The following is a 17,462-nucleotide window of genomic DNA, read 5'->3' on the forward strand; positions in this document are numbered from 1 at the left end:
GCTGGAAGGATTAGGTCAACTGAAAAAAATCCAATGACCTCACTGGAATTTGAACCCGCCACCTTCCGGCTTGTAGCATAGCCCAGCAACCACTGAGGCGGTAGACGTTCATTAAAGATAACAGTAATTAAAAGTCATATAACTCTATTATTAATATAGGTGTAGTAGATTGGATTTCTCCTTTTCTTTGAAAATAAATTACAATACTATTTATTCTTTGTCTATTTAATGAAGTTTTAATTGCTAAGTTTATGTAGTGTCGAATGATAAGCTGAATAGAGAACTTTGAACTGAAGAGGACGTGGAAGGGAGCGACTGTGGTCTAATCTGACAATGGGGTAAAATAACTTCCTGAAATTTCGATCGAATTGCCTGTTTTATAATAAAATTACAATCAACATTAAAATCAGATAGTATAAACGAAATTCATCGTGGCCAACCGGAGGTCTATATCAGATTCCCTTGAGTCTTAACTTATTCTTACATTAAGTATTGAGGCCGCGCCATAGCTCAAGCGATTAGTCGCTGCCTTCCCACCGCGGCGGCCCAGGTTCGATCCTGGGTCTGGTCAAGTGGGATTTGTGGTGGACAAAGTGGCTCTGGGGCAGGTTTTCTTCGAGTACTTCAGTTTCCCCTTGTCAATCTTCATTCCACCAATTGCTCCACAATCACCCTCACTTAACATCTGCGGCTGGTACAATAGGCCAGAAGTGGCCGCAGTACAAGGGACTTAGTCCCACCCCACTAGCAATAAAAAAATACATTAAGTATATTGTTTTCCGATGGTAACCCCTTCATACTCGCATCTGTTACCAGTGCTTGATAGCTGGTTCATTCGTCAAGACACGTTATTTTTAATATTTTGTATGAACCGTTCTGGCATTTGACAGGAAAGTCTGGGGAAGGCTAGCCGGTTTCTGGATCTACATTTGAACAAGAGATCTCTCAAATAGAAAGCAATTGCAACGTTCGGTAAGAGGCATATCAGATTCCTTCTACTGAAGTGTAATTTCTTCCATATTCCAAATAAAATGAAACAAGCGGTTCGTGAGTTGAAACTTGAAGGCAAAGATATATAGGACACCGACTCCTGATATTCGCATTTAAGTATTTCGGACAAAGAACCAAATAGACTGAGGATCCCTCCACTGAAGACCTTAAGCTGCAACCCATGTCTTCACCCTTCATATGCACATGCGTTCTCAAGTTACATCGAGCATGAGATTTGGCGTTGGCTATTTTCACTTCACTTTCCAGCTACATTCTATGCAGCGCCATCAAGAAGAGTTCTGTGTGGCCAGCAACATACATTAGATGATTCCAAATCGAGATATTCTAACAAACGTGGTTTTCATTTCTAGTGCCGCGGTTTACAATGGACAGAGGTTTGTCTCTACACCCATTGCTCCCCATTATTACCTGTAGTTGAATCCTTCACAGACAAAATGTTTCTCTGTAGAACACTCCTCTCGGCAAAGGTCTGCAGTCTGGGAAGGCAGGGACCTCCTGATGTGCTGTTCTGCCACCCGCTTGCCTGTCAGTAACCTCCGGAAGCACGCTGGAACGAAGACAAGCGTCAAGCGTCAAGTGTGTGTGTGTTTTAGGTTGTCTATGAATATTATAGAGAAATTATTTTGTTTAAGGGTCCATGTCGCCAGTTTACATATGTCTTAACGACAACACATCGTTATCTGTGTAAAACCGTAAATATTCAACTGATATCTCACATCTGGGCTGCTAGCCAGCTTTGTCCTTCCATCTATAGAAACTCAAACCTGAAGATTAACTGGTATATATAGAAAAAGCAACTCCACAGAGTATAAACCCTCTTAGAGAGTCAAAAGTCGCACAACTTGTCAAGAAGTCCCTCGTCTATGTGGAGACCAACTGTTAATAAAACGCATTCAAAACAGCCCGCCATTTGTCTCTATCCTGAGCTAGATTAATTCAGTCAACATTTGCAACCCCTATTAAGCACTTTAATATTCTTCTCCCATTTAAGCCTGTGTCTTCCAGCGAGCTCTACCTTCCATGATTTCCGTTTACAATTTAAATTCCTCATCTCTTCCATGCGTCCTACATGCCCCGCCCATCTCATCCTCCATCGCACTAACAGTACGTGGGAAAGATTACAAGTTATAAATATCCTCAACATGCAAGTATTAAGAGTACTTTCATGTAGTTCAAATATGTCCTTGCAACCGAGCAGTTGGCTAAAGCAGTAATGCTTTGGGAGGTGACGGGTTCAAATCTTGTCCGGGACAACAGTTATCCTGGCTGAAATTTCTTCCTGGTTTTCTTCAGCCCTTCTAGGCAAATGTCGGGATACTGTATTAAATTAGGCTAAGACCACTTCCTTCCACTAACTAACTGACTAACCAACTCCATGAAGCCGAGTCGTTCTTGAGAAGCCACCATTCTCTAAACTACTCAAGAATTTCCCAATATTTCACGGAACCCGAAGCTTTATTATCGTGTTCACTAGAGCCCGCCACTGGTCCCTTTCCTGAACCAGGTGAAACCAGTCGCCACCTGTTTAAAACGTAAAGATTAAAATATGCAAAACTATAATTTCGCCAGCATTTCTTGTGGACACTAAAGAAATAACATAAACTGAGGGTATTTGAGAGCAGAGAGCCGAGGAGAATATTTGTGCTGAGTAGGGGCGAAATAAAAGGAAGCCTGAGAAACTGCATTATGAGGAGCTTCATGACTTGCACTCTTCCGCCAAATATAATTAAAAGACTCAAGTCAAGGAGGATGAAATTGGCAGGGCATGTAGCACTCGTGATAGAGAAGAGGAATGCACCTAGAGATTTAGTGGGAAAGCCAGAAGGAAAGAGACCAACAGGAAGACCTAGACGTAGGTGGGAGGATAATACTGTGGTTTGTAGACCTGTTGCTAGGCAACGACCGCGAAACGAACAACTAGAGAAAGGCTGGTACTAGGCAAAGGACCGTAAACAGCAATAGAGGGACGGTGTTTTCTGTACGATCCGTGCTTAGATGTTATAAGCAGGCCAAATAATGAGTCAGTGAGTGAGTGAGTTAGAGGACTGCTGAGGTTCACTCCTTGTCAGCTGTTGCTGTTAGAGGCTAGTAGCTGAGGCATGGGGAGAGTTCATAAACCCAGAGCAAGGGGAACCTCTTCGTTGGAAGCCGTTGCCAGAAAAATGGTGAAGACACAGCAGACCGAGAAGACTTAAGTGTGTGCTCTAATGAACTGTAAAGTGTGTGAATTAGTGAAACGGTTACAATTACTTGTAGTCACGGAACTGTAAGAGTTCAATGAATCCGATTACCAATCTAAACCCCGTCTACAGTCACACTCATAAACGTAGTGAACTGCAGAGTGTGTGTGAATTAGCGTTCGTTCTTTGGTTACTTGTATTTATGATCTGTAAGTGTTCTATGTGAACGGAGTTCATGGAGATAGGCTTAGGCCCACTGGGGCTGTAGTGCCAAAGGGGGGGGGAAGTGTTCTATACTCACACTGACACTTATGACTACCGGTGCCAGAAATGGGATGGGATTGAGTTGTCAGATTTGAACCCAGGAGATGGATAATTATGGCGGATTTGTAGCCGCCATAGGAAGGCTGAAAGCCATGATACAGAACAACTAAAAAGATGGAAGCCAACGAAGAAAAGATGGATGCCAAGATAGACCCCAGTAAATAAAAGACGGAAGCTAAGAGATAGAGGCCAATAATGAGAAGTTTGAGGTTCCTCGAGGTACACTCGTCTCTTAGGTGGATATCCACTGAGCCATAACAGAGGCCAACCAACGACAGGACAGCCAAGATGGCTGCCTGGATACAACGAACAGAGGCCTGTGCAGAAAAATTGGTGGTCAATCGAGAAAAGTTAGGAGCCGTAGCGGCGCACCCTGAAATCCCAAATGAAGAGGCCGAAGTGGAAACTGTAGGGGCACTGGAGGACCGACATGGGAACCGGTATCTAACCGTAAGGCGCCGGCCAGGGCGATGGTGGGGCCCGGAAGAAGTAGGCCGCCGTCCGCAGACTGATGACTCGCCGTACCGTTCCTGCACGGCGTTAAGGGACGCGGTCACGAAGGCCCGACAAAGAACTTAGTTTTACGAGGAGCCCCCCCCCCACACGCATACACACACAAAAACAACGTTCGAGAAGAGACGACGGATGCAAACGAAATTCAACAACGGAGCTTCGTGTGGGAAGCAAGAAGGCGCTATACGAGGCCATCAGACAAACTCACCAGTTGGAGGTCGTGAAGCGAGCAGTCCTGATTTCCATCGGGTTGCAGGAAGTTAGTGACTGGACATTGTGGAGGGGTCGGCTTCCTCCGAAACGAAAGAAGGGAAGTCCAAAGCAAAGCCTTCAGAAATACACCTGGACAGGTTCGCACCGTATCAGGGAACCGCTCGGGATGAGAGGCTCTAAGGATGGAGCAGCGGGAGCAGTTGGAGAAAAGTCACCCTGATAACTGAGTCACGGGGAAGGAAGGCGAGGCCAATCACAGATGTCACAAGCATAGCCCTTGGAAAAGGAGAATAAATCCAATTATAAATCCAAACCCCGTTTTCACTCAACTTGTACTCGCATACGTGACAATATTTTGACACATATGCCCACTGCTAGGCAGCGGCCCGGTAAACACACCCCTGAAGCATATGCTCTCAACAATAGGGCATCCATTGCTAGGTAACGGACGAAGAAACACGCATTCTTGACAACAGAAGACGGCGTTCTCCATGGGGTCAATGCCGAGGAGTTATAAGAGGGCACAATCAGTCGTAGTACAGATCAGAATTGAGGGAGTAGAACGGAGTAGAACGGAGCAGTGTAAGAGTTCAGTTGGAAGTCAGAACAGTTCCCCCGGAGTGTCCAGTCGGAAGATGGCACTGACAGAACTGTTGTAACCAGTTGTATAAAGGTCCAATAAATTCGATCATCTAATCCAAAACCCGTCTTATTTGTCACGCAAAACCCCGGACACGTGACAACATTAAAAATTATCTTAGAGAAATAAAATGGTGTGGCATGGACGGGAGGACTGATCCTACCATATCCTTCCTAATTCATTCAAGTCATCCTACCATTCGGCGTTCTATAGTGCGAGATATCGACAGAATCGTTAAATGATTCACAAATAAACACAACATGTGCGTATACTTTCCCTACAAATTGCTGGCATGCTTGAATTAGTATGCAGTGAAGAAATTTAACACTGCAAACATAGAGGACGTTTGACATCCCTGTTCTGCTGCATCGCGAATCCTAAACCAGTCTGAAGGGACTGTAATGAGGGGACTTGGGCAGATGTTCACGAAACGGCGTCCGCGTAACGGGATATACAGCTCAGATTCAAGGCCGGACATGGAAATCAGATTAATTTTAATAATGGACGTGAGTCAGAAGGACGTTTCGTTGGCACAAAATGTTCTAGAGGGGACATGCAGCTGTACACGACTAGCATATACAGTATTTCCCCCTAAGTTTCATTTTAAGCAATTAAGGCGACTAATGACTAGCAAAACAATAGGAACTGGTCTCTGAAATGAACAATTGAAAGTAATAATTCTTCTTACCCTCCGAGTTTATCGTCAGGAAGGAAATAAAGATTTCTCTATCAGGAAACTGCTTTTGACCATGGAGACAAGGCTAATGTAGTTAAACATTAGCAGAAGTACCTGTTCTCCGCCCGGGACGGGGTTACTTTCACTTTGGATATCACACTTTGTAATAGATAGAGAGCTTTAAAGAAAGACCAGTCAAGTAAACATTTCGATATGTCTGGCATTGTGACTATACTGAATAAGCTGTTGCATCACGTCTTCATAAAACACTCTTAAGTATTCTACATTTTTATCGGCAACACATGATGCGTCGATTATTAATAAACCAAACACGTGTTTTTGGCACAGACAGAGTCAGGACACACAGTGATTAAATGGATAAAACGCACGTTTAAAAACAATTTGCTACGCTACCGGCTGGACGACCGAGGGGTCGGAGTTCGAGTCCCGGTAGGTTCAAAAATTTTTTCTTCTCCATGTCGCCCTGACCGGCTCTCGGACCCACCAAATTTCTTATCCAATTGGTGCTCTTTTCCCGCGGGTAAAGCGGCTAGGGCGTGAAGTAGACCATTCACCTCCAGCTATGGCCGAGGTCAAGAAAATGTGGATCTATACATCCACTCCCTCATACGCGCTTATGGCGTAGTGTTTAATTAGTTACGCACAGGGACAGCTTTACCTTTACCTTTACAGTGTAGACCAGGGGTTCCCAGAGGGGGCTGTACCGCCATCTGGGGGCGGTGGGATTACCTAGGGCGGCGCTAAGAGGCAAGGGAGCGGCGGGGGGGGGGGGGGGGGGNTGGAGGTGGGCTCCTCCGGGAGCGTTGCTCCCTTATTCATGACTGAAGTGACTTTAGACCAAATACTGGAAAAACGGTATCACTTCATCCAGCCAATCCATCCCATTCACTAACAGTGAAGTAGGTACTAAATGTGGTATCTTATTTTATTTTGAATACATCTATTACTGGGTTCTGCAAGCCGCTATTCTGAATAATTATTTTCATAAGGCAGGGCAGGGGGGCACAGGGGATATGTTTGTGGAAACAAGGGGGCGGTGGCCTGAAAAAGTTTGGGAACCATTCAAGTAGACTTTAAAAAAGAATTTTTAAACTCATCCACACGGAAATTTTAAAGTATGTAGTAAATTTCACGTAAGAATATGGAAAATATTAGTTACTATGCTGAAGATGATAATGGTGACCAACTCCCTTCTACAGGAAAATATTATTTATCGCAGTATTTAAGCATATCAAAAGAAATGACAGCTAATCATGTAATTATATTGTGGATTAACGGTTCGAACCGCACTCACAACTACTCGCATAAAGAGGTAGTTGCGCTTTTCAGTACAAGTACTGCCCCTCGTGTACACTCGGTACAGTACACAATAATTTTGGGTGTTGTCTGTTCTGCTACAGCAGGAAATAAGAAATTTGTAGAATACCGACAGGAAGGTTCCTTTTTATTACTGCCGTAATTTGATTATCCACGATTCAAATTTGGAAGCTCGAATCGACATGTCAACTGACGCGGGAGTTGTAAAATTTTGTAAAGTTTTGAAACTGCTGATGTGGATGAAAGGTATATACATTTAAGGCTTATTTGGATTTGAACCAAGTACCTTAAAACACGAATCAGTACCACTATCCGCATCATGCACATTTCGACTAAGAAACAAATGACATTTTCAAGTGAGAAAGTTGTGGGTACGCGGTAGCGTACTTAGTTGAGGCACTGTGCTACAAGCCGGAAAGTCGCAGGTTCTCTTCAGGATGAGATCATTGTATTTTTCGACTGACCTAATTAATTAATTGTTAGTGGGGTGGGACTAAGTCCCTTGTACTGCGGCCACTTCTGGCCTATTGTACCAGCCCCAGATGATAGGTGAGGGTGATTGTGGAGCAATTGGTGGAATGAAGATTGGCACGGGAAACCGAAGTACTCGGAGAAAACCTTCCCCAGCCCCACTCTGCCCATCACAAATCCCACTTGACCAGACCCGGGATCGAACCCGTGCCGCCGGGGTATGAAACGACTGACCTAATCCTTCCAGCCGTACTATGGCCCTCAGGTCGACTCAGCCTCTAACAGAAATGAGTGCCAGGTATCCTCCTGGGGGTAAAGGGCAGCCGGTGCGTAAGTCTGACAATCTAATCGCCATATGTGAGCCGACTGTCTAGAAAATGTGGCAGTCTCGACGTCTCTCAAACCAATGGGCCTCCACGGCCGGTTATAGGGACAGCTTTACCTTAAGTGAGAAAGGTAACAAGAGCAGAACAGCCGGTCCGCAGAATCTATGCACTGACCTACCGAATAAGGAGGAGGTATGATGCAACCAGTACACGCACGGCAAAGCAGGGCTGCGTGGCGTGGCGGTGTACGTTTGTATAGCAACACATGAAAATAAGGCAGTTACGTAAGAGTGACCGCATGTTTACGGGACTTTCCAGATAATTTTTGAGATTGCTCGAATATTCACGTCACAGTAGCAGTGAACTTAACTGCCGTGCCGTTACTAATCAATCTAATGAACTACTTTAACGGAAGTAAGGAAACAAAGGGCAAATGCTTTTTATATTGTTATGAACTGCGTAAAACGCACGCATAACGAGGAGGTCAAGTCTGTCTGTATGAAACATCTTCGCAGATGGTGTCTGTCAACAACATAATGCATCTTCTGGGATAAAACACCGGTATAAATGGCGTTATAACCCAAGAAGATAGAACTCCTCAACAGAATATATGGTTACGTCGAGCAATACCTCAATTGTTGGACCGCTGTCAACAATATTATTTATGGCGCCATGTTATGAAATATCTCTACTATTAGTCAGGTCTGCTATCTAACGAACTTCATGAAGCTAAGCTCTTCTTGAGAAGATGTCAGCTGTGCAGGTTTTCACTAGCATTTTATGGAACCCGAAGGTTTATTACCATGTTACCGAGAGCCCTCCACTGGTCTCTATTTTTAGACAGATCGATCCAGTCCATATCACCCCATCCTATCTCTCTAAGATCCATTTTAATATTATCCACCCACCTACGTCTTGGCCTTCCTTGTGATCTCTTGATCTCTGTTCTTCTGGTTTTCCCACCAACATTTTATATGCATTCCTCGTCTTCCCCATTCGTGCTACATGCCCTGCCCATCTCATCCTCCTTGACTTGATCATTCTAATTATACTTGGAGAAGAGTACAAGTTATGAAGCTCCTCATTATGCAGTTTTCTCCAACCTCCTGTCACTGCCTCTCTCTTCGGTCCAAATATTCTCCTCAACGCCCTGTTCTCAAACACCCTCAGTCTATGTTCTTCCCTTAATGTCAGAGACCAAGTTTCACACCCATAGAGAACCACAGGCAAAATTATAGTTTTGTATATTCTAATTTTTATGTTTTTAGACAGCAGACGAGAAGACAAAAGGTTCTGGACTGAATGGTAGCAAGCATTACCCGAGTTTAATTTACTCTTAATTTTCTCCGAAATCAAGTTTTGTTTTGTTATAGTCGTTCCCAAATATTTGTACTGCGCCACATTTTCAAAGCATCTGTTAGGTTTCTTGTTTAGGCCAGATTCACAATTTACGATGCATGTTGTGTGTTATGCCTACTCTTGATTACCTCTGTCAACTGTAGCTGCAGTGCATGTGTCTCAACGAAAAGGAAGGGAATTTGCAGATTCTGTATGCTCCTAGTTAAGTGTTTCGTGTGTAACATTCTTCGTGGTCTCAGAGCTGAAACCAGAATAACTATTAGTTAAACTCACTAGAAAGGGCCGAGAACAATACTGAATATTTCTGAACTGAAAATTGTTGTCCCCCCCCCTTTCCAATTCTTCTGTTTCGATATGCTTTCTCCATGGAAACGGCCATTTTAGTGAGTAATGTCGAAGCCAGGGGACGCTGGTAAAAAGAAGCAGGTTAGCTCAGAGGACGTTCTGCCTCCCTATAGACAAGTTTTCCTAAAAAAGCAGACTGAGTCTGCTTTTACCGGTTCTCACGGTCTCTTCGCTTGCAGATTTCTTATATTTTTTTCTACCCTGAAGATGGAGGCGATACGTTCCTCCGAAACGTCGGTTAACACCACATATACACGGTGCCAAATCCCAAAAGACTGCTTTCTTCAACTATAGATTTATAACGAGAAGGTAAACACTTTCTAAAAAGCGTTTCAGAATACCCGTGAAAATGTCTAGACACATGCAAGAAGGGAAGGAAACTTCGACAGATTGTAACAAGGCATGTTCATACATACCACCGTTCAGTAGACAAACTCACCCGGCGCTTCTTCCACAATAATCACACCTGCAGGATTTGAAACTCGAACCAAGGTGAGCCACACAAGGAAAAAGTTCGCACTTTTTGTCCTCATCATTCGATGAGTTCACAATACAATGTTATTCAGACGCACAAAATAATACTGCAACTTGATGTAACAATATGAACTGTGTCAAGTCCAGCAAGCGACTCTTCCAGCCGGTACTCATGAAAGCGTATCTGTGATTGGGTAAACTAAGTTAATATGGCAGCGGAGCGAACCAACAGTACGTAATAATCCTAGAATAAATCTGTGAGTGTGTGGAGACAGCGTAACTGTCACGAGTAAAATTAAAAATTTTGATAATGTGTCAGTGTGTCACTGCTGAAAGCGAAGGCAAGTAAATGTCGTGCCAATCCTTCAGAACTAAGTTCTTTGACTGTTTTTGGAATCCACTTCTTTCGCGCCACGAGAGATGGCTTCAATTATAATTAGCTATTACTTATTTCGAATACAAAGTAAGATAATCCGAAACGAAATTGAGACACTGAACGCTATTCGTAAATGCAGATGTTCCGTGTTGATTATCACTGCAGTGGATTCTGCTGAAACTCAGAACCATCCGACAAACATTAAATGTTTAAAACTGTACAAGCTGTAGCTAAGACAACAACACTGAGCCTCTGGAAATTACTGTTCGAACGTTTTAACGGTGACCGCTTTCTTCATCGCCAATGTAACAATAAGCGTGAAATGAATGGAATGTTGTAACATGTTTGCGTATTTGCATATTAGATGGCTCGCAAGATTAAAAATTATTGTAATATTGTTTTCTGTTTTCTAGATATGGATTTTATGGTTACTGATTATGAAACTGTACATGAGAGATGTTTAGAAATTCTCATTAAATTTAGAACAGCTCTCTACGGGTATATAAATTAACATAATAAGTTACAAAATTTAATAACTCATAAAAGTAATTGGCCCTTACAAAATTCAGATATTCTTAAGACTAAACGTCTCAAATTTTTTCATACTTTTCTAATCTCCCACAATTCTCTACAGTACATGTCAGTAGCAAAAAAAGTGATCGAATTGCTGAATCTTTGTACGTCCTACATGTGTAATATTAGGAAACAAATTTTAACAAGATTATAACTACCAATTCAACGACAATTTCGTCAGCAGTTTGGTTAACTTACAAATAATAAAATTACAGAAGTGATTAAATTAAATTTATTAGGCTGTTTCGAAATTATTTCTGACATGTTAAACTTGAATCAGTCGTCGACGTTTCAGAATCGCATCTGAAAGCGTTTGGAACTAAAATTCGATATCCGATATCTTAAGATATTAATTAAACCCATTTCACAATATGATTTTAAAACTCCTGTCAAGCTTTTATTTTCCTTGGCACTACAGCCCCAGTGGGCCTAGTGAACTTCTCCGTTCACTTCGGTTTTTCTAGGTCTTATACATTCGGTAGGACTCCTTGGGCGAGTGATCAGCTCGTCGCAAGGCCTCTACCTGTAGACAAACACAGAAAAACGCACACACACAAACTAAACATCCATGCCCTGAGTGGGATTCGAACCCACGATCCCGGTTTCCAAGCGAGCGAAGACAGTGCATGCCTTAGACCGCTCGGCTACCGTGACCGGCCCTGTCAAGCTTACATTATAGAATTAAGAACGAAAACGAAGGAACGCGAAGGCACATTTCAGTAGCTCTAGAAACGAATGCACGGCACCTGACGTTCACATCTTGTCTTCAGGACCTACTCACTTTCCTTACTGATTTAAGCAGTCGCGGGAGACAACGCTTTAAAACTCTGTGGCGGCAGTAAGGCCATTTTTGTGCGAATTTAAATATTATGGAGGGGAGAGATAATGATAGTAGTAGTTAGTAGAAAATAATGATGATGATGGCATAATCGGAAGTGACGAATTCATGAGACGGAATCACGTGACCTGAGGACAGCGATGGCTATGGAGGGGGCAGGCATAATCACGGATACGGAAGGTGCGAAGAGTAGCTAGGACTGTGGGTAGCCCGATACAAGATCAGCCCAGTGCTGGTTTTACTCAGGCACATGGTAATACTATTGACGTCCCCACTTTACTGACACCCGGAATTAAAACGATTTACAGCGATTCTCAGTCTGTGCTCGTATAAATAAAAAACATTATGGGGATAATGTAGTAAAGTTGCACATATTCTTAATCTCTGCACGAGGAGAAGGTGAGGGCTCAGCTTCATGCTCCAGTCACTTTATAACCGGAAAAGGATCTACAGTACGGACTGGACGTGAGGCTGGGTGAGCCCACGGAATCGGTTTAGAAATACGCATATATAGGCCTATAGGCACATACATATATGTATATACAGAGTGTTTCGCGACTTTGGGGCATAACTGCAGGAGGTGATTTCCTAGGTCTTTGTGATCAAAAAAGTTAATATAAACATGTGTCCGATTTTGGACGGTTACGGAGTTAGACCGTTTTTTCATTCCCGTACACGCCCTCGTGTGNNGTCAGTAATCGTTACCTTCTATTCTGAGTTTAAAACAGTCATAACTCCGTAACCGTCCAAAATCGGACACATGTTTATATGAACTTTTTTGATCATAAAGACCTAGGAAATCACTTCCTGCAGTTATGAGCTAAAGTTGTGAAACACCCTGTATATATATATCAACACATTTTGTGAAGCCTGTTTGTGAGTTACAGGTCAGCACAACTTCGTGGAAAGCACGTCCGATTATTATTATTATTCAATATCGTCGTTAGCGACAGAGCACTACTAAATCCACGAATAATTAATTAATTGAATAATGTATGAAGTTTTGCTCAGGCTCTTAGCTTTATTTATGTGATTTTGTCTCTAATATTTCGACAAGTGAAAGTTTCACCGTCACACAAAACTCTTATTCTAAAAACATGTGTTTTCCTTGTTTACAACATGTTTCGACCAGATCTGATCAGGAACAGGTGAGATAAACACAGAAGTTAAAGACACTTTTATTGAGCTGTACTGCAACTAAAATTAAAAATCTCTAATTAGGTTGGATTCGACGTATGTAAAAAAACAATAAACGTATCCTTGTAACAGGCCGTGGAGGCCCATTGGGTTGTGAGACGTTGAGGTACCCTATTTTCTAGACAATCGGCTCAAAGATTGCGGCAAGAATATTCCTGGTACTTGTTTCTGTTAGAGGCTGAGTGGACCCCAGGGCCATAGTGCGGCTGGAAGGATTAGGTCAATTGAAAAAAAATCCAGTGACCTCATCGGGGTTGAACCCGCGACCTGGATTCGACGTAACTAAATGTATTCACATAACAGTATTTATGAGTAAAGACAACGGAGGAAACAATTTGTATTGCTTTTGAAGTATAGATAGTTTCTGATATTTAAGTAGTCTAATGAAAATGTTTAAATTTAAAAATCAAGAAGTTGTTGAATTTATTTGTGCTGAGGTTTTACTTAGCATGCCACTATCATGACGTGTGCTTTATGTTGCCTTTTAATTATTCTGCATGTATGGTGTTGCATTTTTAATGCGTCTGCCTTTGTTTATTTTATTTATGTGATTTAAGTAGCACAACTTATTTGCTTGGTATTATCTTCCTATCAGCTGCTACTTGAGTTTCGGGGCAGTATTTTTATATGCTGATCCTGTCGACGTGAAATGTGTTTAGTATTGCATGTACAGTATTTCGTCACATAACGACCTGTGTTACTGCTGGTTAGTGTAAGACTCCAAGATTTCCTCACTATTAGAACGCGAATCCAATTCCATTATTAATTTCGTGACTGCAAGAGAATTACTGTCCAGCTTATTCAGATAACTTTCCTTTCAACAGATGGCAAAGCAAGAGTTGCAATGTAAACTGTGAAAGAGGTCTGTATGTTGAAGTAAGATAGGAAAGAGGCCGCGCCATAGCTCAAGCAGTTAGTCGCTGGCTTCCCACCGCGGCGGCCCGGGTTCGATCCCGGGGTCTGGTCAAGTTGGATTTGTGGTGGACAAAGTGACGCTGGGGCAGGTTTTCTCCGAGTACTTCGGTTTCCCCTGCCAATCTTCATTCCACGAATTGCTGCACAATCACCCTCACCTATCATCTGGGGCTGGTATAATAGGCCAGAAGTGACCGCAGTGCAAGGGACTTACTCCCACCCCACTAGCAATATAAAATTAAGAAAGGTAAGTGTGTTCATAGTGCAGTACACAAAACTTACAACTGCGTTCTTTGCGGTTTGTTAAGTTTAACTGAGATCTGTTCATAAAACCTGATTAACGGCTTGTCACAAAGGCCTACCTCTATATAAGAAGCTCATTAATGTCTTCATCTACGATGAAGACGTAACTGAACGTCGGAACTGCCCTATAAATTTTAGTAAAACTCTGGTTGTACCGAATTTAAAAGAATCTGCCCAGCCATTTAGATGATAATATCAGCTTTCAGACAGACAAATGGAAAGTCATGACCGACAAATTTGTCAAGCACATAATAATACATTTTACCACGATCGGTCCAACGGTTCTCCAGGGAGGAAAACAAACTTGTTTCATTATTTGGAAATACATAAGACTCACAGAAAAGTGTACTGAGAGCAAATGCATATTTCATTTTTCTCTGCAACTTTTGTTGAAATGTTTTTCGCTCCGATAAATGAGGTTGTTCATATTTACGTGGGAGTTATGCTCGAGATGGACCCCGAAACACATGTAGGTGTCCATGCAATTTTTCGTTCATTTATGCCCGATTTTGACTAAAATTGGTATTCTCTAAATACTTTTAGTGATTAACTCGCATGTCGAATTTCAAAGCCGTCTGTGCACAGGTTTGATATTAGGTCACGGGCAGAGGGACAGAGACACGATTTCAACACAAGGCATTCTTTTTACTTTGTGAAGACTGAAGAATGCCTAAAGCGAATATAATGACCAAAGAGGTATGCCAAATGGAAAGCAGACGGTAAGTACTGACAAGAGATTCACATGTTGATCACTGTTAAATCCTGAGTTCAGTTCGATCACAGTCTCTACAGATTATAAGTGGATCTATATTGAGGAAGCTGGCTCCACAGACAACGCTTCATACTTGTATTCGGGAGGTCTCCGATTCGAATCACGACCGGGTCATCAACTGCATCGTATTTTGAGGTTTCCTTCTTGGAAGGGATCTCGCGCTTCCTCACACACTCACTGTATTTCACTGCTTGCCGTAGAATTCAACACTATATCGCCATAGCTATTGTGAGAATCGCTAAATAAGCCATAAATAAAATGAAATAAAATCTCCGTGGCTTGAGTCAGCAAGTGAACTATACCGACCGAGCGACCGCCACTTGTCGGCGAAGTCAGTGCCAACTTTAGCGGGTAGAGGGTGTCGCGTGGTCAGCGCAACGTATCCCCACGGCCGTTAATCTCGGTTTTCTAGACCGGAGCTGCTATTTCCTTGAAATATCTCCACAGTTATCCTCACGAGGCTGAGTGCATCCCATTCCAGACCCAATACCCCTCAGAAAATCTGGTACCGCCGAGTATCGAACCCGGGACCTCTGGATCTGTAGTCATGAACTGTGACCACTAGACCACAGAGACGGTCCATAATAAGCCACAAATAAAATGAAATAAAGCTCATTCAGTTGATGATGGCAAGCGGGAAAACAGAAATACCTCAGTAAAAAATGAATATCAGATTCAGTGAGGATCTGAGGTTCTCACGAGAGTGACTGTGACGATTCGTATCCTTTGGCTCTGCTTGAAGTCTGCTTTATGCTGATTTCTTACTTGGATTACCCTCCGGCTGATGACCGACTATTCTCATCGAATTTCTTGTGAATTTCCTCAGAATCTCCAGATAAATGCCGCTTCAGCACCTGAAACTAGGCCAACTCTCGCTTACATCTACTTTTCGAATTATTTATTTAACAGCCATCCTACCATTCGATGATGTAAAATTTGAGTTATGGTTGTCAAATAAAAAACAGTAAATAAATAAACCGATTTGGATTATTCTTATCTCTCCTTTTATACGGAAAATAAATAAATATATGGTCGTCAAATATTAAACACATACAAAGATAAATGACATCGTGTTTTAATTCCAAAATTTAGGCATATATCTCTGGTCATTATTATTTACTCTGTGACGATATTCGAGAGTTTTTTATAGGGGCACAAGGAAAGCGGCCTCGTCTTCTTTTAACGGCCGAGTTCAGAGAACGTATACAAGAAATATTATCTGATTAGCGTGTCGAGTCAGGGGCCACGCGGTAGCGTAGTTTGTTGAGGCACTACGCTACTAGCCGAAAGGTCGCGGATTCAAATCCCGATGAGGTAATTGGATTTTTTTCAAGTGACCTAATCCTTCCAGCCGCACTATGGCTCTGGGGTCGACTCAGCCTCTAACAGAAATGAGTACCAGGAATGAATTAAATAATTTTCCTGGGGAGTAAAGCGCGGCCGGCACGTAAAGCTGACAACCTTACCGCCATATTTGAGCCGATTTTCTAGAAAATGTGGGACCCTCAACGTCTCACAACCCTATGGGCCTTCACGGCCTGTTACAGGGATAGCTCTACATTTTTACTTTTACTAGCTTGTCGAGTTCATCGATGTTCCTTTCCGCCCTCTCGACGAAGAACAGGCTAGAACTGACGAGTTTAATTTCGACTCAAGAATTGAGTGGAGACAAAATCTCTGACGGTGTCATGATTCTGCTGCGACATGTAAGATCACACTTAGTTTTGAAACATGCGTGTGCGCATGGCAGTTGCCTTGTGCTGTGCGGATGTATGCTGACATTGTTTGTGCCAGCTAAGGAAGCGTTTAGTTCTCCCGACATTAGAAAACTGGTGGGCCAACCGCATCCCGTCACTCATGTTCACATTTACATTATCTTCACGGCTTCTTTAATTATTTAGCACGATGACTACCATAAATTCATACTTTTGTTAGACCCACTTCCAGGCAACGACTCGGTAAACATATTCCGGCGGGAGCCAAGGCGCGCAATAATAGGACGTCCAATGCTAGGCAGCGCAACGGTAAACACGCCTCCTCAGCAATAGAGTCTTTGTGTTCTGCGTGATCCGTGCAAAGTGGTTATAAAGAAGTGTTTGGTAATATAGATAAGTAGTTGAGTCGAGTCAAGTCGAGTCGAGTCGAGATTCGAGGCGCCAGCCTGACCGGATATGAGCGTTGAATTAAGTTGGCAGTTGCAGAATAATTGAAAGAAGGGAACTAGGCTGTGAAAAGAAGACTTCATATGTTATTTGAAGTTATAGTGAGATTGTTATAAATACGTTGCCAGGATAAGACTAGTGAAGACTGAGAATCCTAGTGCACGTGCAACGGTGAACTGTAAATGGTGTAGATGAGCGATAGCGCTGTAATTACCTGCAGTCCTGAGTTAAATGTATAAGGGGTCAATAAATCCAATCGTCCAATTCAAATCCCGTCTTATAAGTCGCGCGCAAACTCCCCACACGTAACAATATTAAGAAGTGCACTCGGGATTGTATTACACAGTGCCAAAATAATTTTCTCTTCTACAGTGGTGTTGATGTTGGTGTTCTCCTGTTATAAGCACAAACGGATTGCTCACAGAACTAATCAGCTGCTCATATATATATATATAT

At 42.6% G+C, this 17,462-nt stretch overlaps 1 protein-coding gene across 7 annotated transcripts in view; it reads right to left on the bottom strand.

Annotated features, from left to right (window-relative positions):
* Positions 1 to 17,462, bottom strand: part of LOC111870214 — an 82,463-nt gene that overhangs the window by 21,205 nt on the left and 43,796 nt on the right. For 6 of the 7 annotated variants that reach the window (XM_023862317.2, XM_023862316.2, XM_033753712.1 and 3 more), the window contains one exon: positions 1,420 to 1,558. In XM_023862317.2, coding sequence (XP_023718085.1) covers positions 1,420 to 1,558 — 139 coding nt within the window. Of the gene's footprint in view, positions 1 to 1,419; positions 1,559 to 9,835; positions 10,055 to 11,565; positions 11,587 to 17,462 lie in introns of those variants that run through there. The other variant, XM_033753716.1, reaches the window with a different exon arrangement.

This window comes from Cryptotermes secundus, unplaced genomic scaffold, assembly GCF_002891405.2.
Source record: "Cryptotermes secundus unplaced genomic scaffold, Csec_1.0 scaffold1182, whole genome shotgun sequence".
Lineage (NCBI taxonomy): Eukaryota > Metazoa > Arthropoda > Insecta > Blattodea > Kalotermitidae > Cryptotermes > Cryptotermes secundus.